Source organism: Sycon ciliatum, chromosome 2 (assembly GCF_964019385.1).
Source record: "Sycon ciliatum chromosome 2, ocSycCili1.1, whole genome shotgun sequence".
NCBI lineage: Eukaryota > Metazoa > Porifera > Calcarea > Leucosolenida > Sycettidae > Sycon > Sycon ciliatum.
The window spans coordinates 17455833-17477357 of record NC_088644.1 but is presented as its reverse complement, the minus strand read 5'-3'; the positions used below and the strand labels follow the sequence as shown (position 1 = coordinate 17477357).

General features: G+C 44.7%; 1 protein-coding gene across 1 annotated transcript in view; it reads left to right on the top strand.

The window, feature by feature from the left end:
• LOC135809001 (uncharacterized) overlaps positions 1-19871 on the top strand; it is a 49705-nt gene extending 29834 nt beyond the window's left edge. Inside the window, exons 17-27 of the mRNA XM_065322256.1 lie at positions 3211-3278; positions 5232-5428; positions 7743-7850; positions 8290-8451; positions 8804-8967; positions 12341-12397; positions 14631-14756; positions 15976-16572; positions 16748-16836; positions 18312-18434; positions 18840-19871. Of these exons, the coding sequence (XP_065178328.1) occupies positions 3211-3278; positions 5232-5428; positions 7743-7850; positions 8290-8451; positions 8804-8967; positions 12341-12397; positions 14631-14756; positions 15976-16572; positions 16748-16836; positions 18312-18434; positions 18840-19021 (1873 nt within the window). The 3' untranslated portion in view covers positions 19022-19871. The remainder of the gene's footprint in view (positions 1-3210; positions 3279-5231; positions 5429-7742; positions 7851-8289; positions 8452-8803; positions 8968-12340; positions 12398-14630; positions 14757-15975; positions 16573-16747; positions 16837-18311; positions 18435-18839) is intronic.
• The last annotated feature ends 1654 nt before the right edge of the window (positions 19872-21525 follow it).

Genomic DNA, 21525 nt, shown 5'->3' with positions numbered 1-21525 from the left:
AAAATAAGGCACTTGTCAAAGTATCCGAACGTTTTCGGTCCCTTCTCATCAAGGATTATACAGGGAATGGCTCAAGTTGGAAAGACTAAAACTTATATATCGTATATATAGCGTATCAAGCGTTTTGTTCCGCTTGATGCGCGTGAGTGTCGTCCTCGCCGTGGTCGTCCTCCAAAATGTGCTGTCCAGTCCATCGGTGGATCTTCCTCTTCCTGTGAAGATATCACTGCATGCCCGTCCTCCTCCGCGTGTATAGCGCAGGGTCCAGCTGAGAACAGCGTGAAAGATGGTGAAAGACCGACACGTAAACCACCGAAATTGACAAAGGATCTGTCTGCGTCGGGAAGGGTTACGCGAAGCCAAGTAAAAATACGGACGGGTGAGGACGCACGTACAACGACAACGGAAGTGACAACAACAGTCAATATTCGAAAACGTGGTAGACCGCGAAAACGAACCTCAATATCGAACACCGGACAAGTTGGAGTAAGAAGATTAAAAGAAATCCGCAATGGAGGAGACGTAGCTGAAAGGACACTGGGCATCGCGCACACAACGGCTAGTGTCAGAAAACGTGGAAGGCCGCGGAAAAGCAAAGAGACGGATAGTGGTGATGCCGCGAAGAGGCGAGATGACGGGACATTGGAGGAGACTACACCCAACGGAGCTAAGAATCGCACTTCGTCCATCAAGCAACATCTGTCAGCCCGTACCAATTGTCGTGAGTTGTACAGTGATAATGTGTTCTCAATATCGTCACGTGGTAGATGTGCGTTGCATCTGGCTGTGTTAGAAGCTTTGTATATCCGTAAGTTAGATCCTGAACTTTGCGTACAGAAAGAAAATGTGTTGTCGCTACAATTGTTTGGTGTTACTCCTCGTCGAGGTGTTAACAATGTAACTTAATTTGCTCACTATGTTCTTGTCACTATTATTATTTCCTTCGAGTTTTGTGTCGTGCTGAACTTGATACTTTTTCCACCTTGTCACGAGTGTTGTTATCTCATATCTTTACGCTATATAAGTTTTAGTCTTTCCAACTTGAGCCATTCCCTGTATAATCCTTGATGAGAAGGGACCGAAAACGTTCGGATACTTTGACAAGTGCCTTATTTTGACTGGATGTGTGTTTGCGTGGATACTTACGACCCAACACGTACCTTCGTTATTAAAGTATTATCCGCCTCCGACTTCTTGTAAAATTATTATTATTATTATTATTATTATGCACTTACGCGTCAATGTCAGCGGTGGTAAACCGCCCACCAATTTGCACGTGCTGAATGGGCTTAGGAAGTGAACAACGAGCATTCGGTGCGTCATGAAACTGGAATCAAAATATAAAACAAAAAATGAAAATAAATGCAATACCAATACGTACCTGCTAAGGAGCACATGACAGCATTCGGCAAATTGAACAGAGGAAACAGACACAGGAAGAAAAGGAACGGCATTGTCGACTCCAGTTTGAGAATAACCCAGTAATATGCTGGCAGGTGCATGCAAATCCACCCACTACGTTAATAGGAAATTTTGTCGTGAAAATGTGTTGATGGCAATTATTATTACCACAGCAGTTATGAGTCTTAAAATAATGTGATATAATCTGGAGCAATATTATTCGGCTTTAGTCATAGTCGCCAACATTGAACTTGCAGACGTTGTCACGAAGGTCCTTCCACTCCCCTCTTCCCTGTGCTTAGAAGAATAAAATTAGATTTCTCGTGTTGCACTTCTGCTATGTGCATCATGTGGTCCATAACACTCATTACTAAACTCACCCATGGTCTTAGTTGAATGGATTACTTCAAGGTCTGGATTGACCAGTCTGCTGTAGCCTGGAGACGACATGGATAAGTGTAGTGTGAAGTGATGTGGGCTCTCTTCCATCCCCATATCCCGCTCTCCCAGACCCCTATTCCAGTCACCTTTGGGCCAGTTTTTGCATACATTGTGTACACCTGCTGGTCTAGGACTCGTCTGAGATGAGCAGGTGTTATGGTCACGATCATGGTCGCATGCTGCAAAGAAAATGAGTCATGTCGCACTTTCGAATCTGGGATTGAATGCATTCGTTATTGGGCACTGCGGTTCCATATTGTCTTAGTGGATGTTACAACACCGTCGTACTGATTAGAAACATCATGCAAAGCTCGCTGTGTTTCTCGCAGTTAGAGCCTGCTGACTTTGATTCTTTGAGCCAGTTTAAAAATTCTTTTTTGTTCAGTAGATCTCACTGTGATCTGCTCGGCCAATCTCTCTGAGCTCCGCTGATGACATCTAGCAAGATCGAAACAGCCAATCACTCTGAGCTCCGCTGATGACATCTGGCAAGATCGAAAACGGCCAATCACTCTGAGCTCCGCTGATGACATCTAGCAAGATCGAAAACAGCTAGCTGACCAGAGATTTAAAAGAAAGGACCAAAATGTTCCTTGTTATCCGTAGTTTGTGTCCAACACTAACAGTTATGAGCAAGATGTTGTGAAGTCAGAAGGTGCAACAGCTAGTACAATACTGACTGATGTGAGACTGACATTCAACGACCTGATGATAAGCTCTATCACGTCTTGGATGCACAAACTAACAGCCTTCCAACTTGGATGGTTCCAAGTAATGAAAGGGGTAGGTGAGCGCACTCAAGATGAAAACAAGCTTAACATCACGGCAAACTACTTAAGTAAGAATGTTAGCTTCAACGAGAAGGTGACGAAATACGAAGGACCACGGCACAGGACGGCCACGGCTCACTTCGAGAACGCGAAACAACGACCACCAAACTTGGGAGGCTCATGTTTATCGGAGATAAGCAAAAAGAGGGGAAGTTACGTGGACACGAAGTGAGACAGACCGGGCTTGTTTTCGTCTTGAGTGCGCTCACCTTCCCCTTTCTCCTGTTATTTCATAACTTAGAACCTTCCAAGTTGGAAGGCTGTTGGTTTGTGCATCCAAGACGTGATATAGCTTATCATCAGGTCGTTGAATGTCAGTCTCACATCAGTCAGTATTGTACTAGCTGTTGCACCTTCTGACTACACAACATCTTGCTCATAACTGTTAGTGTTGGACACAAACTACGGATAACAAGTAACATTTTGGTCCTTTCTTTTAAAGTTAATCCTTGGCTCTCCACCCGAGTCTGACCAGAGATTGACCGTTAATTAAATGTCATGTAACTCATTGTAACCAAATCTGTTATTATCGCTGCAGCTCGCTATGTGTCAACTCTTATGCCAACATGGCGCCTGTGGCATGGAAGACGAGTCAGCTCGCCACCCGTAAGCTCTTAGCTCCGTAGTACTTTCCTTTTTATTCAAGCAGTCGCCCATGCATGCATGCATTCATTCATTACTGTAAAACCAGGAATTTTCGGTGGTGTAATATTTCGGTATTTCACAAAATCAATAGTTTGGTAGTGCGAAAATTTCGGTAAACCAGTTTTCCAGATCCAAAAATGCATTTTGCACACTGTGTGGCATGGCGTTGTTGAATTTTAGGTCGCGTTTTATTCACGGTAAAAATTACCTGTACCGAAGTTATCGAAAATAAATCTCCACCGAAATGTGTCGGTTTTACAGTAGTTCATCTCCATGTCTGGTGAACATTTATACACACGGATGCATTAGCCTGCTACATTCTGCGGTGGTTTGAGCTGGGTACCATTTTTACTGATGCCTTTTGGAAAATAATGGGACGTCGCTCACTCCATCCACTTTAGACACCCGTGCAAAATCAATTCACTTTCAACCCTGTATTGTGTGATGGCCCTTCAGTCCCACGTGTAGTTCGGATCTTCTTCAATCATATTATAATATGATTTTAGTGCTTAATTTGCTAAATCCTATAAGGATTTTGGTCATATTTTTCAACTCAGAATGGATGTGGCACGAGCATAGGGAAACGCATGTGACCAATTCTTCCGTGTTAGGTCTTAGTAGATATGGAGAGTTGAATAAGATAATTTTTTCAAATACTTACATCTAAAGCTCATCTCCTTGCGCAGTATTTCTAAGGCCTGTGCCCTATTTTTCGAAGTTGGTTGCTCCAACGAAGTCGCAACTTCTAAGTTCCTATATATAGGATTTGAGATTTTACTGGACCTTGTTTTATCCTTAAAACTGGTAATTTCACGACGGCATGTGCGATATGTCGTCATGAAACCACCCCGTGCCACACCTGTAATGTTCTTTTGCACATTCACTGCTTCAGTCGTTTCCATGACACCAGCTTAACAATGCTGCTCAAAGTTCCAATTCTAGCTGAAAATGGGTATTCATGATGTCCTATGAATCTAAAAAGTAAACATTCATGCCTCAAACATATTTACAGCTTCTATGAAAACCATTATGCCGTTATTATGGGTCATGAATGACTCATGATGACCAATAACAATGGCGTACAGGTCACATATTTTCAAATCCTATATATAGGATTTTTGGCCAGCAAATTAAGAGATAGTCCGATTTCTCCAACACTGTCTGAAAATCCACTCTGCGTTGAAACCCGATCTGAAAAAAGAGCCTCTCTGCTAAGTAGAGAGATTATGCAATTACAGCATCAGTTGAGATTCTTTGGCAAAGTTGCGGACTCCGCGGCGGCATAGCGCTGCACTTGCACTAGCGACTCATGCTGCAGACTTAGTGCCCATTAGAATTTAGAAATCTGCTGAATTGCACTGTATACTTAGTGGCTAGTGCCCATTAGGAAATCCGTCATGAAATCATTCGCATAACCCCTATAGCATGTGAATTAGTTGAACACATCTTCATGTCACTGTACCGCAAAAAGAACAATGGCCGCAATCGATTACACACATTTCGGTCAATTCTAGAATTAGTTATGGTGGATGCATCGTTCGATTACCCAAATTCCGTCATCAATTCCAATTCCGTCAATTCTGAGGCGGATTTGCTAATTCCAGAATTGAAGCACTCACGTGCACGAGAGGGTGCACGGGATCCCATGTGATCCCCTTTTACGATTTTTACGTGTAGTCGTTCGTTTAACAGTTACATGGCCGCAATCCGTTCATTCTGTTCATTCGAGAATTATAAAACCTGGGCCCAAATGTATAATCGAAAGTGTCCATTGTCCTTTCTGGGGTTCAGGAATGGTGTCCTAATTTGTGTGACTACTATTTGGCAGCACTGCGTATGCATATGGTTATTGAGATTGTATAACATGCTCTGCTTGCAGTGAAATGGAGATTGTATAACATGCTCTGCTTGCAGTGAAATCCTGTTGCGCAGCTGAAGAGCATGTTGAGCTGGTGAATGTGCCCAATGGTCCAAGTGTTGTTCTTCATCGCTACCTGCACGGATACTTGGCAGTGGAGCCGCTTGTCTTACAGTTGTCAGGTGCCGATGGCTCCCATGGCCGCACACACCACCTTGACCTGAGAGGTGCTTTACGTGCGTTTCTCTACAAGGTGAGGGTTTCGGTGGGAGTGAGGAATGCACTGCATTCAATTCAGAGTTGTGTAGTGTCATGATGCTGTGAAGTGTATATTGTACGTTGTGTAGTGTGTGTTGTGTAGTGTGGTGTACATTCAGGGAATTTTCTAGAACCGCCCCAACCGGTTTTCGACCGGTTGAAATTGTTGGCGACCGGTTGAAAGGTTACAAATCAGTTCCAACCGCCCGTACTTTTCTGTGGGTGAATGGAGCTGTGAATGGTCAAACGCTTTTTTCTGGACGGATACTTCCAGCGAAGCCGCGTGGGCTGGTACTAGGGTCACGAGTTTGTACTCCAGCACCAAGAAATCTGTTAAATTGCTGTCGAGTGCCATATTTGGGTTGTATTTTGAAAAAAATTTCCGCGGGGGACCCCTGGACCCCCCCCCCTCTTCATTGGACCGTAACCGGTTGGAAATTCGTCCTAGAATACACCCTGTCATTGTACGTTGTGTGGTGCATGTAGTGTAATGTAGTGTAGTGTATTCCTCTTGGCTTTACTCTAAACTGCACAAAACAAGTACCAGATTTCCTTTATCACTACTATGGCTACATGCTCTATAGTCTTGTCCTCCTCCTCCTCCTCTTCTTCTTCCTCCTTCTTCCTCCTTCTTCGTCTATTGCTGTGGCAAGGCGGTGTTCCTAAATTGAAAATCGGGACTATATGCAATGGTGCTTGAGGTGTGCTCTGATTTAATAATTATATTCATTTCTGGTATTTTTATACAAAAGAGAAAGACCAAGGCACTACAAGTTACGCTATACTGTCCACTAACACCACCAGTTACTAAACAATCAGCTCATGCGATAACATTGCACGACACTAACCGACGGTCTTGCCAGTATCGCCATCGACATGCATGAACATCCGCCAACGTCCTTCACAGCTGAGACTTTCAGCTCGTGCTAATCTTGGTTGCGCTCACCTTCCCCTCCTTGTGTTATTTCTATAACTTAGAACCTTCCAAGTGGAAGGCTATTGGAGTGCGCATCCAAGATGTGCTAGAACTGTTAGCCAGTTAGTTGTAGAACGTCAATACCGTCGGTCAGTGTCGTGCAGTGTTATCGCATGAGCTGATTGTTTAGTAACTGGTGGTGTTAGTGGACAGTATAGCGCAACAGCGCAACTTGTAGTTCCTTGGTCTTTCTCTTTTGTATAAATTAAACCTTGGCTCTCCATCTGAGTCCATTTCTGGTATTTTTCTTCAGATTTTTCCCCTTTTATTCCCTCAAACGTATGGATATTTGATGCTTTTGGGCTCCCGTGTACTAGTTAATTACTACATGATGTGTGTGGGTACAGTGAGGGCTATGTCCCTCCAGCCTGTGTAGTTTCACAGGAATCGTGAGGTTCAAAGTCTGAACAAAAATATTGAACAGTCACTGCTTGGGTGACGAATGCGCAATAGCTCAGTGGTTAGAGCATCACTAACCTTTAGCAAAGGTCCCAGGTTCGAGTCAATAGTCTATTCTTTTATTCAGCCTTTTTTCCATTTTTCATTCCCTCGAACTTATGATTACTTCTGGTATCATTTGGTGAATACATGCATATGAGCATGGCATAATCATGAAGTATGTCTGCCGGCGGAGACTGGGAGTATAACATGCGCCCGTGTGTAATGTGTAGCCCCTTTTGGAGCAACATTTCAATCATGGAAGCCAAGGTACAGTGAAACCTGTCCAAGCCGACCGCTCAAGGGACCTGCAAAATGTTGTCCAGTGTACAGGTAGTCTCCGTGACCACTATCCTGGGTTGTTTGCCCAGAAATAACATCCCTTGGTCCTGGTTGTAGTGGTCCGCCCGGAAATAACATCCCTTGGTCCTGGTTGTAGTGGTCCTCTAGCTCAGCTGATCACCTCACCAGAGTGGTCACCTCGGCAGGTCTCACTGTATTTAGTTGGAGAAATTATACACATGCTCGGATGATGATACTCAATTGTACGCAGACTGGGGAGCACTTCAGCTAACTGCGTACTTCGAAACATGTTACGCGTGAGACGTGACAGTGACAGACTCGACTTGCTTAACCAACAAATGGTGGAGGGTTTGTGTTTCTGGATTATGCCGGATCAGAAGTGGGGAATCTCGTACATTTTGCACTACTAGTACTTTTCGTCGTGCAGATCTTTATTATCGTGTGTATAGTGCTCACCCGCGGTTTTCAGCGTGAAATAGCACGTCTATAATATGCACTATACACCGCCAAGTGCGGTAAATTTATGGACCACATTCAACTGCGGTAGTTTCAAGCCAAAACTGGCCATTTGACGCTTGTCTTATTCTTGAAGGATGTCCGACGACAGATTCATGAGAAGATGACGGATGCTGCGGAGATAGCTGCTGCTGAGAAGTTGCTGCGTCTCTATGTGACCAGTGGAGAGTATTGTGATTATGAGGTAAGCATCGTGATAGTGCATGCGTTGCAAACCTAACAACAACTTGTTAGCTGCTCTCCACTAGCTGACGCAAACTTTGAAGTGCATGCCGAGTATGAATACATGTATATTGCCCTCTTTTTCATGAAGAGTCCAACAAATAGAAAATTTAGTTTTCGATGCCCATGTGAAGGAGGCTTCTATATTGATCGAAGCACACTGTATCCTCATTGGTCACTTATTGTGGTGGTTGATTGCTCAAGGCAGCCACAAAAAACGTTTAGATCAGATTGATGGTTTTTCTGTGGCTGCGAAAGTAGTGTGTTCACATGTTTCGCACTTTGACTGCAAGTTTTGTCTCCTTTTCGCCTCTTTGCCTATTGTATTTTATTTCGAAAGTTCCCCTTTTTGGATACAGAGGCATTCTTTTGGAAATGTCTTGTCTTTCTAACGTCTGCAGGCAGTGAATACCGGCAAGCGCCCAAGTACCAAGGCACTGCCTGCAGATGAGGCCGGAGGCAGCTTTCGTCTTCATGCAGTCTTCACTTTTGGTGAAGCAAGCATCTGCTTTCTGTTTAAGAAGATTGTGCTGTATCAAGAGCATAAAGTTCGCGCGCTAGCTGTAAGCTTTATATGTGTTGTGGCATGCAATGTGTGGGACATTGTGGAGAAGGAAAAACAATAATTATCATGCCCATTCCATTCATTAATCAACGATATATTTACTGTGCAGTACAGATCATGTACATGTAGTAACATCCTGCAGCTGTCGATGGTCTCACTTGTGTGAGCAGGGGTGTGCCCTGTGTCCATTCAAAGTGCTCCCAACGTATATACTGTGAGCAGGCTGCACATGCCCAAGTATCCACTTTATAATACGGATATATCCAAATAGAAACACTTGACTGACTTGAGCCGAAAAAAGTCAGTTGACACCGACTTTTCAGAATGCAGCAATGTTATTTTTCTTTCAGGTGGTCGATGCCCGCTCTGTAACCAGCTTCCTTTCACCAGTAATTCATCTCTGTCCCGAATTCACTGATGCTAACACTGGTGCTGTTGATGAGTATGAATACTACACACAGAGCTTGGCTAGCAGCACGGACGGGGTGATACCCATTGCTCGCTTCCAAGCCAGGTGAGAGTGCTCAAATGCTTACTTGTTTTTGTTGTGGGTAAAGGACAGTGTAATGCTTGGGCTGCATTCGATTGTGGAAACTGGATCCCGATCCCCGCCGACCAGATCACTTCGATCGGACGGATATAATCGAATGTGCACAACCGATAATCTGTTTCAAGGCCTTAGCAACTGTGTTGCTACAGCTCATCCCGTAGTATCTGTACGCAATATGGTGAACCCTTGACCTAGTGTACGCATATTGGGAGTTTTGAGTAGATATGAGTCGTACCATGGAAATGAATCCGTCGAATCCGTCTCTGGGAGGTGGGTTGACTGGATCCGAATCCATGCTCTCGGGATCCGGATTCGTACAATCAACATGTATGAATTTGGCGAATCCGGGTCCGGGGCTCACGGATTCGTATAATCGAACATGCCCTAGATGTAGAAAACCAACGAGAAAAGAATCAGTAAAAATGTTTATGGAGTCTGCAGCTTCAATAGAGAGGTTAAGCTGAGCATTATTTTTGACATGACGCTGAATTTTACGTGAAATGGGCCATCGATTGGCATAAAAGCAAGATTTCAACGTGCGTTGCAGTTCTCTCTCTCTCTCTCTCTCTCTCTCTCTCTCTCTCTCTCTCTCTCTCTCTCTCTCTCTCTCTCTCTCTCTCTCTCTCTCCCCCCCCCCCCCTCTCTCTCTCTCTCCTCTCTCCTCTCTCATTGCACATTGCTTTACAATGCGAGTTAAAGAAATTTAGGCTGGTGTTTTCGGTTGTATTTTGTTAAAATCGTAGGTTTGCATGATTCATCTTTTGGATTTTCAAATATTGTCGAGGCGGAAAAAATGGAGAAACTATTACTTGCCGGCAATGCTATCGTCGGTCCAGGAGTCTTCCTCAATCCAAAGCATTTCCAGAACTACTGCAGGGATGAATTTATTGTGATATTTTTGCATAGCAGTTTCTGCTATACAAGATCACAATTGTGTAGCAGTCTTTTGTTTTGATTAGCATTTTTCTTTTAAGGTTGGGTGTTTACCACATTGTCCTTCTTGAGAGTAATGCTGAAAGCCCATTTGCAAAAAAAACCTGACTGAGTCATACAAGGCACTGTATGCATGCTACTTGACAGAGCAGGCTAGGCATGGACAGTCTGTATGTATCGCAGTTTTCTGCGAGTCAGGATGACTTTTGAGTAGCAGTAGATCGATTTTGCATCGCAAACTGCGATGCGATCCAGGATAAATTCATCCCTGTACTGTTACAGTTATCATGATTTTCAGTGGAGGTTAATGATAGCTTGCATGCCGTCCTACCGGTAGGACCACGGGTCCTACCGGTAGGACCCAAGAAATCGCGCTGCAAAAGTGCTTTTGGTTGAGAAATTTCTTGAAACAATTGTTGAGATGAGGTCTTTGTCAGGCAAAGTAATGGCGCAAAATGCAAGACTATGTCCAGTGCATTGCATACGCGCAATTTTATCAATTGTCAAAATGGCCGCACATACTCCTGTCGGAGCGCTTGCAACTCTGTCCAAAGTGAATTTTGACCATGGCACATCAATCGTGGTGAGGTACTAATGTTTTTATTAGTCTGCCAAGGCAGTGGAATGCATAATTCCATACACCGTTTCCATGGTTACCATTTGCTGTTACCATGGAATTTCGTACTATGCCTTGTGCGATCACGTCTAAAATTTGTGGACTCCTTCATTAGCCCCTGAGCAACAGTTTAGGGTCAAGTTTTACGTCAATGTTAGAACAGAGGCCATGCAGCATGTCTGTGTATGATGGTCCTACCGGTAGGTCCTACCGGTAGGACCGAGGTCTATGCAAGCTATCATTAAGTCAAGATTGGCGCCTTTTCTATTTCCTTTTCTTCTTTTTTGCTGTTCATCGATGTGTATGCTGCTTGACATGGAGGATCCACCAGTTAACGCACAAGCTGCAGCTGCTGTTGTCTTTTGCCACTAGCCGAGGAGTTCTGGATTACGGAGGTCAACAACTGCTTCAACTTGATAACTTGCACAAACTTGATACAGCACAAACTTGATACAGCACAAACTTGATACAGCACAAACTTGATACAGCACAAACTTGAACTGGGGGATGTCTAGAAATCTTCGACTGTGACAACAAGCTCGAGTCGTTTGTTCCAAATATCAAACTTTTTCTCCGAAAAGACACCGGTGGTAGATGGGACGTGAAAATTCATGTGTTTCAACCTTTCAAGAGCTCTAAGAACATGTGAGCCAAGCAACGCGAGCAGAAATTCACTTCATATCAAATAAAGACGCGCAACTTAGCCTCACTAGCATAGTGAGTTATCCTGCGTGCTACGCTATAACCTGCTCCAAGGTTATCCTGCATGCTACCAAGAGTACATAACCAAGAGTGTGCAACTCGACGATCCCCCAGCCCACGGAGGAATTTTTTTATGACATCAGTCTTTGGCGGCTGTTTGGCTCGCTGATGCCATCATGCGTAGCCGGAGATCTAAGTACAAAGAATTTGTGCATCACAGCTACGGTAGTCGAAGCAGAACAACGGACGATAGATCGATGTGTCCTGAACCTGGTGAACTCTCACCGTATTTACAAAAAATGTGCGGGAAAGCATACGCACTTGATGATGTACTTCAGCCAAAGAATGACGCAATAAAAAAATTCCGCCGTGGGTGAACCCATCGCAGCTCGAGATAGGAGTTGCACACTCTGGGTTATGTACTCTTGATGCTACGCTATAACCTGCTGCAAGCCGAGTCTTTCAGACGTATGCGTGTACTTTGTTACATAAGTTCACTGATGATTCCAATAAGAAGAAAAAACTGTTCTGAACCCGTTTCTCATGCTTACGCTGAGGTTACTTTTTCGCTGTTATCATTCCTCTTCACGCATACCTCCTCTTGCACCGTGGGTATGGTTGAGAAGTAACAGTGTATGGACAGAATAGACTATGCTCACTGGCATCGTCTCAATATCCAGGATGCACAACAACTGAAAAACTAGCAACAGAACAAAGACTGCCCAGAGCTGTATCAAGGGAGATTGCTGCCTACACACATGAAAATGCAGAAGTTGTGCAGTCTTCACGGAGGACTGCACACACACCCCTTGCCGAATTTTTTAAAGTATTAAAAGCAATTCACGGTTCGCATGAGACTTGGCTGAAAGCCAAGTTTTCCACATCCGCAGGAACGCCACCACCCTCTTGGATCAAGGCGCAGATGCAGCTCCTAAGCGGTGGGAGGTGAGTAGATCAGACCCACCACAAAGTGGTCAAAGACCAAAAATCCCATTCACTGCACCCATGTTTTTGGAGTGCAAGTACCGGTAAATAACTTGTATTTCTTGCATGTCCTGTATGTCTTGGCTGTTGTATACTTACTAGATGTCTTGTGCTGCCACTGAAAGGTGTTGCTGGGTGGTCAAAAGGCTTTGGTTATCTGTAAGTATCCTGTCCCAGTGCTACCTTGTGTTTAAAAGGCTGAATTTCCATGTATAGCGGATTTTGACAATAGGAGAAGAAACAAAGATCTTGTATGACCTTGGTGCTATATATTATATGATGAGGCCTAGATGGCCGAAACAGCTTGCTGTCTACAGCATTGGGTATATGTGGGTACGGAGCATAGTATGATGTACGCGTATGCAAAGTTGTTCCAGCAATCTCTCATAGTACCCGTAGTCTCCTCTATATTTTCTCTCATTCATCATTGTTGCTACAAAAAAGTGCATGTAAAATACTACCAGAATGTGATGGAAAGCTGCTGCCATTTTGATGCTTTATCGAGAAGTTTGGATGTGATATTTCCTTGAGGACGCGCATCCATGCAACTCGACATATATGCCCCCCCCCCCCCCCTCTTGAGGTTGTGGTCAGAGTTTGAAATATAACCGCGACGTTTTGTCACGTGCATGTCGTTGCCATCCAACTTGGCCGCTTGACTGCATGGATGCGTGTTTTGGTCGCAGTGTAAGCGCGCTCCTACTGACTCAGAAGTAGAAAATTATATGAGGATCCGATATATCCGTGTGTTGATCACTAGAGGGATAAAGATAGGGGGTGGTGGTCATTTGTTATGGGAGTAGTAAATCTTGAATAAGATTAACCTCTCGGGATTCTTATCTTCCTTCCCCAGTTAGTCATAAATCGCATTGCTCTTTCTCTTCTCTATGGGTAAGCAGCAGCAGCTTTCGGCATGTTTATCAATAAAGTAATTCCACCTCCACTAAACGCGCTCTCTGGCCGACCTCACACACCAGAAACATGACTCCAAGTTGTAGATACTGCGAATAATTTTTTCCTCCATATCGCGCTGTTTCGACCACTATAGGTCTGTCTCACCACTGAGGGTTGAGAATAATGAATGGCTAGAAATTATTCTCAACCCTCACTGATGAGACCTATAGTGGTGGAAACAGCAGCAGCTGTGCTGCATGGAGGAAGAATGGTTTCTTAGTATCTACAACTTGTAGTCATGTTGCTGGTGTGTGAGGTAGTAGGAGCCCCAGACAACGAAAAACCGTCCTAGGCCAGCAGGTTGTAGCATCAGTAGTCAGAGCGGGTTGCAGCATCAGTAACTACAGCAGGTTACAGGAATGCTGGAATTCTTGTCTACAGCAGGTTGCAGGGGCAGTAGGCCAGAGAGCGTGTTAGGTGGAGGTGCTCTTTCTCTTGCCAAACAAAACAGGAATGTTGCAATTGAATAAGTATTGTTGATGGTGAAGTAGGACAGTTGGCTGACTCACGACTGCCATCCAGAGCGTACGAGAAGTCCATCGAACTTTCCACTCAGTAAACCTGCAAGAAAGGACCACTCTCTGCTCAGTACACAGTGTTCCAGGGGCATTCGCCCCTCATCAGTTCAGCTTGAGTAGGATAATTTAAAAGTTTCTGCTCGTAGAGCCTAAAAACATCACTAGGGATACCAACTTACAGTGTCACTGTTTCCAGCACGACAAACACCTCGCGAACTGCAGACCGCAGCGTGAGTCAGTGCCCCTCATGGAGGTGCGGAACGAGCGCTTCTCGCATGCTTTTGATGGCAGTCGTGAGTCAGTCAAGTGAGAATTCGGCAAGTCGTCAGGAAAAGCGCGAACTCCCACGTAGGGAACAACACACAATTCCCCGGATTCATCCAGGTGATATTTCGTTAACAGCAGCTACTTGCAATCGGCTGGTGGACTTCTGTGACTTGACTGCGATTGGGAATTTTGCCCGAGTGAGCACTGTAGTACGGTGAAGAGCAGTATAATTGTAACGTAACTCACACTGTACTTGATCACTGGGCATTACTCTCCCTGCGCCAGACGAAAAACGGCATGGAGGCAGCACTGCTGCTAAGGATAGATGAGGAAGCCAGGGAGAAAGAAAGTTGGCGGTGGTGTGTGCGTGTGTGTGTGTGGGGGGGGGGGGGGGGGGGGATACACGTGTGTACGTTGGCAGCATGTAGAGCTTGTGCAGTACTGTATACTGTCATGAAAGACTAGTGTCATCGCGAGGTTGATGGAATGGCACACCTGTGGGCTACCTTGGCTGAGAGTGTTTGGTAGTGCATGTTGTTGCTGACCTGAACCTTTTGCAGGGACAAGAAGAACCTGTGCAAACCAGCAGAGACTTGGAGACTGTGTGCTGTGTGTATGCTATATTGTCATGCTATCTCCCCTGGTGTTTGCAGTGTGACTGTTCATCAGGATGGTAAGATGGTGTGTAATACCCGTCGCGATCTGCAGGGGTTCAAAGACATGCGCGTCTCCCTGTTTGATCAGTTTGCGTTCACAGTTCAATCAAGAGATCCTGGAATGTAAGTGGTGTTTCTCACTCTGTGAAGTTGTCCGAATTACTTTCTCTCTCTCTCTCTCTCTCTCTCTCACTCTCTATCTATCCATCTATCTATATATCTATCTATCTCTCTCTCTCCCTCTCTCCCTCTCTCCCTCTCTCCCTCCCTCCCTCTCTCCCTCCCTCCCTCTCTCCCTCCCTCCCTCCCTCTCTCCCTCCCTCTCTTCCTCGCTCTCTCCCTCCCTCCCTCCCTCCCTCCCTCCCTCCCTCCCTCCCTTCCTTCCTTCCTCCCTCCCTCCCTCCCTCCCTCCCTTCCTCCCTTCCTTCCTCCCTCCCTCCCTCCCTCCCTCCCTCCCTTCCTCCCTTCCTCCCTTCCTCCCTCTCTCTCTCTCTCTCTCTCTCTCTCTCTCTCTCTCTCTCTCTCTCTCTCTCTCTCTCTCTCTCCCTCCCTCTCTCTCTCTCTCTCTCTCTCTCTCTCTCTCTCTCTCTCTCTCTTTCTTTCTTTCTTTCTCTCTCCTTCTCCCTTGTCACTCTTGTTGATACAATACTGTAGCCCAAACCTCTTTTTCTTGATTGTGAATCCTGGCAAATGTGAATCCTGGCAAATGTGAATCCTGGCAAATGTGAATCCTGGCAAATGTGAATCCTGGCAAATGTGAATCCTGGCAAATGTGAATCCTGGCGAATGTGAATCCTGGCGAATGTGAATCCTGGCGAATGTGAATCCTGGCGAATGTGAATCCTGGCGAATGTGAATCCTGGCGAATGTGAATCCTGGCGAATGTGAATCCTGGCGAATGTGAATCCTGGCGAATGTGAATCCTGGCGAATGTGAATCCTGGCAAATGTGAATCCTGGCAAATGTGAATCCTGGCAAATGTGAATCCTGGCAAATGTGAATCCTGGGAAATGACAAGCTTGAAGCCTAATAATGTTACCAAATAATTCACTCTTGTTGGATTATGCTAGTACATGTATTCGCATGTCAGTTGGAAGTTTTGTTGGGGTTCCTAAAAACGGGAATACCTTTTCAATACTTTCCATGTCTTTTCTTGAGTATAGGTTGTGCTATTACGTCATCATCGAGGTGTTTTGTATGGAGTGGCATCACTTTCACTGGTTTCCTGCTCCATATAATGCATTATGTGATGATGTCATTTCCACAACCTCCAAATGCAGCTTTTGGCACCAACTTCCTGCTTATTTGTCGGCTTGGTTGCATATTGTTTCCTGTACCACAGCTGGCTGATGAAGTGCGACATGCCCAATGATTGCAGGCGCATTGGGTTTCTCCGGATCACCACTGATATGGGATCCAGACAGCATCCACTCTGCCCATCTTGCTTCCAACTGGACGAGTTGATCATCATTCAATCTAGAGGCGGCATATTCCTTGTGGATGGCAGGACAATGAAGGTGGTGCCAATGCTGGAGACTGACGAAGAAGTATCTGCGTTCTGTTCACAGTCCGCACAGAGTACTGCTAGTACTGATGGTCATTTCTCAGCTGCCCAGGATGCTTCTGACAGTCACCAGGACGTTGACGTGACAGGTGAAGCAAGTGCAGCTGTTGAGGCTGAGCCAGCCGGTAACGTGGATATTTCAAAGGAGGATGGTCTTCCCTACATCAGCTATGATGATGGACTCCCTGAAGATGAGGAGTCTGTGGAGACGGCTGAGAGATTCTACCGTGGATCCCCGGACAACATTTCCGTTCTGTGCAGGAGCCATCCAGCTGCACTGCTTAAAGATGGCGAGGAAAGCATCGGTTCATCCAGAGACGTTGTGTTGGCAGTTGAGTGCCACTTTGTCTGGATTCGTCTCTATCGCAGGCCAGAGTAAGCCAGTGTGCTTCATACGCTACTATGGTCATTGATTAACTGTCCAAATAATTGTCCAAATTGTTCACACTGACCTATCCTATTGTGTTATCCTGTGTTATATTGTGTTATCCTGTGTTATCCTGTGTTATCCTGTGTTATCCTGTGTTATCCTGTGTTATACTGGGCACAGTAATGATGGTCGGAGCGCAGCACGTATTGTACTGGAACAAGAGCTATCTGGGTGGCCAGTGGAAGCATGTCTTCTTCCTGCCCAGAAAGGTAAGTTTGGGTCTGTAGTTTACGTTTTTGCAAGTCGTGTTACAAGATAAGTCTCGTTATAAAATACAGTTTGTTGATGCCCAGAGACTACTATATTTTCTGGAGTATAAGCCACAACCCCCATTTTTTTTGCCACGAAATATAGACATCTATCCTATTTATCAACGTTAATTTGATCATCGAAGTATATAAGCCGCACCCCCCCCCCCCTTTTGTGGGTAAATTTTGAGAGTTCGAATTGCGGCTTATACTCCGGAAAATACAGTATGTACTAATAAGCAAGGATACATGTACATGTACAGTCGAATGTCACTTATCCGACCACTTCGGGAATCAGGCATGTTGGATAACTGGATATGTTGGATAACTGATATCATTTTTTATGTTCATATATGGCTGGATTTCACTGATTTATGTACACAATACCCAAATATATTCATGCCTATTCATGAATTGCTCCATGTACACATACATGTTAGCATACTTGACCACATCTACTTCAAGTAAATGCATATTACACCGTATAATATTAAAAAAAAACATTTTTTAAAGAATTTTACTGTTGAGAGTCATAAAATTACCACTCCCGGGCTTGTCGGATAACCGACGTGCTCGGATAACTGGCGACCGGATAAGTGACATTCGACTGTACTTGCTTTTGGGAGAACATTCTTTAGAGTGTGTTTTGGTGGAGAGGGAGGAGGTACATGTACATATTTCGCGGACGTACTTTCTTCAACAAGTATTTGCAGATATTCATGGTAGCTCTTTTCAGTCAAGTTTCCCATTCCTGCCTTTCCTACGTATTTTTTTATTTAAGGTGGCTGGGGCGGTACAACTTTTTTGGGAAATGTTTGACTGCATTTTTGAGTTTATCGGCAAGGCAGAGATGAAATTTGAAAACGTTTTATGAAAGGTCCGTGTTATTTTTTCACGGACCTTTCATAAAACATTTTCAAATGTTGTCCAAAAGTAAAAATAAAGCTATAGGAGGCTAGAGAAGGCTCTTCTCCAGAGATTCACCAGAAAACATTTTCAAATTTCATCTCCACCTTGCCAATAAACTCAAAAATGCAGTCAAAATGTGATCAAAATGACCCCTAAAAAGTTGTACCGCCCCAGCCACCTTAATTGCTTTCTCATTATCACACCTGGAGTGATAATCTCCTGTATATGTATGTTTAGTCACCCTCCTCCCCACTGCTAAGCGTGTGCCAATGCCACAGCGCGGCACACACGAATGGCGCTATGTGCCTTTTGTGTGTGAACTCCTCAGAAGTATTAGTATAATTTATTACGGTATATATACTGTATATGAGGGGTGACTCAGAGGCTAGTAGCCTGTCGAGGGGCTCATGGGAGTGAACACTGCACTTGATTACCGTGCTCATGTCCTGTCTACATTCCCAATTGAGGTGATCGGTGTTCTATATTTTTCAAAGCACGTTTGTTCGATATTTGCTTTCCCGTATCAGGTCTATTGGTGTGTGCAACCCAACTCCGCTCTGCCCGGAAAGGAAATGGCTTTTGCCGTGAAGAGCTGTACTGGTTCTCTGAAGATGGCAGGCTACTTGGCTTCTTGCCTATGTTGGGCTCTGGTGAGTGAAACACTACCCTCAGTTCTACTATGAAGTAAACGTATTTGTCCTAAAGAGTACTAGCCTCTTCTTTCCAAGCCTGCTCAGGATGAATAGGACGGGAATACTTTGCAGTAAAAATTGCGCTTACTGACGGCTTCTGTTACCGGATCCCTTTTAGTATTACTTCGAAGTAGGTAACCATGGTGACTGTGCCTGATTAGGTCACGGTCAGGGAAGGAGGAAAGGATCAGTCTACATGTGTAGTAATGCTATGCATGGGGAGTAAATGAAATATGGCAATCTAGGAGATAGAACAGGTTCACAATCCGGCACTCAATGTCTTCTAATAGGCCATGTAACGTTAGTATGCGGGCAGTGATTTTTCCCTTACTGTAAATCTCGGTGTTGCTGCTCACACTGCAGGCCCACACAGCTTCTACCCTGTGCTGAGTTGCAGTCTAACACCTGCTTCATCACCTACATCACCGACTTCACCCAGCTTTGCAACAGCTGAAGGAAGCAGCCAGCGACGAATCGATCAGGAGGGACTGCGTGTCTACTTCTCTGATGGCCATGGTGCGTTTGCATGTGCTAAGCTGGAGTAATCATCAGTGCTGGTGCGCCGCTTGCATGCGCCAAGCTGGAGTGTTTATCTGGGATGTTGGTGTGGCCCACTGCTGCTCCTACATTCAATCCTGCATGCATGCCGGCTAATTGTGTTCTAGCAAGTCTCCAAGTTGCGATTTATACATGCCCTCCGTTTATCATAGCGGCTTGCATTGAACATGCATGCCTGATCTGAGTGAGTCACGGTCGTTGAGAGGATACCTTTGTGTGCTGAAACATGTGGCCTGAGAGACTGAAACTGGCATTACGTTAAAGTTAACCTGAGCACACTCGTCTTGTATGCACCACAGCAAGGCTTCTCTGTTTTCTTGCAAAATCTGTTAACAGATGCGGACTGTCACAGTATAGGCGTTGCAGTTTGTGTATTTATGGTGCTAGCATCACTCATGTTGTACATATTAATTTTATCGTGCAGACTGATAGCCAAAATGATCGTGCAGTTAGGTCATTTCCTATTATTTGAGTAACTTTTATGATTTGCTGTAATCACTCGGATGATTAGCTGCTGGCCAGTGCTGGACCCTACCCTGTATAACCTATCAAAACTAGTTTAATTTTGTATACTGTGAAGCATGAGAAGTGGTTCCCAGTTATGGTGGCAGCCGGCACATGGTACACTTACAGGTACTGTGCTGACCAGGTAGCCGTACTTACTATAATACCATATCTTTACGACTCCCTGGTACAGACTCTCCTTTGCCTCATCTCGCATCACTTTCATGTGCTGTATATCACCAAGGTAATTTCTGTTGCGCGTTGCTACTTGTACGAAAAGTGAAAACGCACGAGAATTTCCCGTTAACACCTTATCGGTGACTTAGCACTGAACCTACAGTCCATTCATAAACTTGAAGATGGACTTCTAGCTCAGTTTGGCTATAAATGGCAAAAGGAGAAGGACAAAGTGTTACGAGTTATGATTATGCGCTTTCCTTCCCCGGGAAGGATGGAGGGCCTCTTGGACCTTCCCGCGGGAACCCGAGCCTCACAGTTCCAAGTTCAATAGTTGGAAGGTTGTTGGCTTGCGCCTTGAGGAAATCACGGTTGGAGCTAGGTGTCAGGTCGTTGAATGTCTCAGTACTCCTTGTCAGTTTTGTGTGTGTTGTCGCACTCGCTGACTGTATACTGATGACCTGGTTACGTTGTTGGACAGTTGCCATGGTTGCAAGTAGTAACTCGTAACACTTTGTCCTTCTCCTTTTTCACCATAATTAAATTGGCTCACCATATGTACCGGTACCATCAGAGTTCAACTTGAGTTTTTTCAGAATTTTTTTCTGCAAACCTGGTATCCTCTTCCAACATTAGTTGTTTCTGAAGTTTATTTCACATTGTGTGAAAACCCGTGTTGAGAAACCGACCCTGTGGTTTTTATGAAACATTGTACGGGAAGTTGATAAAATACACGTTTTTCCGGAGCAAATTGGAGCAAAATATCGGTTTTCTAGTAACATCGAAGATCTCCAGCTCCCACTACTGGCACTAGCACTGCTAGCATGCTGGCAAGAGTACATAACCCCTGGGGGTTATGTACTCTTGCTGCTGGCCCCAGCAACATTAATTTTTGTTGCGCAGAATATAGCTGTCTGGGTCGATCAGTATATTACAACTATATTGTACTCCCAAGTCTCCCATGAGTCATGTGCCTGATGTGGAGTACTGTACGAGTACCGTATCTGTTTTGTTCTGAACAAGTACAATTCGTTGTCAACGTGGGCGCGGTACACACCTTTCTTCTTCCTGGCATTTTTTCAAAACGCGGTGCAAATCTCACTTTTGAAACTCGGATGTTGAGCCATAAATAAATGTAAAAGAGAAAAGGACATATGGATACGAGTTAAGAGTAACTCTCCATCACTGTAACATGATACTATACAGTCAGAAAGTGCAATAACCAGGCACAAAACTGACAGAGTACGGAGATGTGTTGAATGTGTTGAAGTTAGGTGTCAGGACGTCGAATGTCTCAGTACTCTGTCAGTTTTGTGCCTAGTTATTGCACTTTCTGACTGTATAATTTTAAAGAGTAACTCTCCATCACTGTAACATGATACTATAATAGTATCATGTTACAGTGATGGAGAGTTACTCTTTAGAACTCGTATCCATATGTCCTTTTCTCTTTTAAATCTCACGTTACGTGTAATGTTTAGAGGTTTTAAAAGTTACACGTGCGACGTGACGTGAAAATTTGCTTGGCAGGATTCGGGTTTAGTTCGCACAAATATCAAATCTTCCAACAAACTTGTTGATAAATCTCGATAAAATTCCGGAAACTCACACAAATTCGGTCGGGATAACCAAGCGAAGCTTCCAAAAACTCACGTCACGGCTTACCATGAGTACACAGTCCATGAGGCCAATCAATCCACTCGATTTACTGGCGATCAGACCGCTAGCGCCGCCTCAGACTCCCAACAGTTTGCTTGGAGAGCACTGGATCAGCTGCAACAAACCACCGTGGTTACGGAGGGCGGAGCGG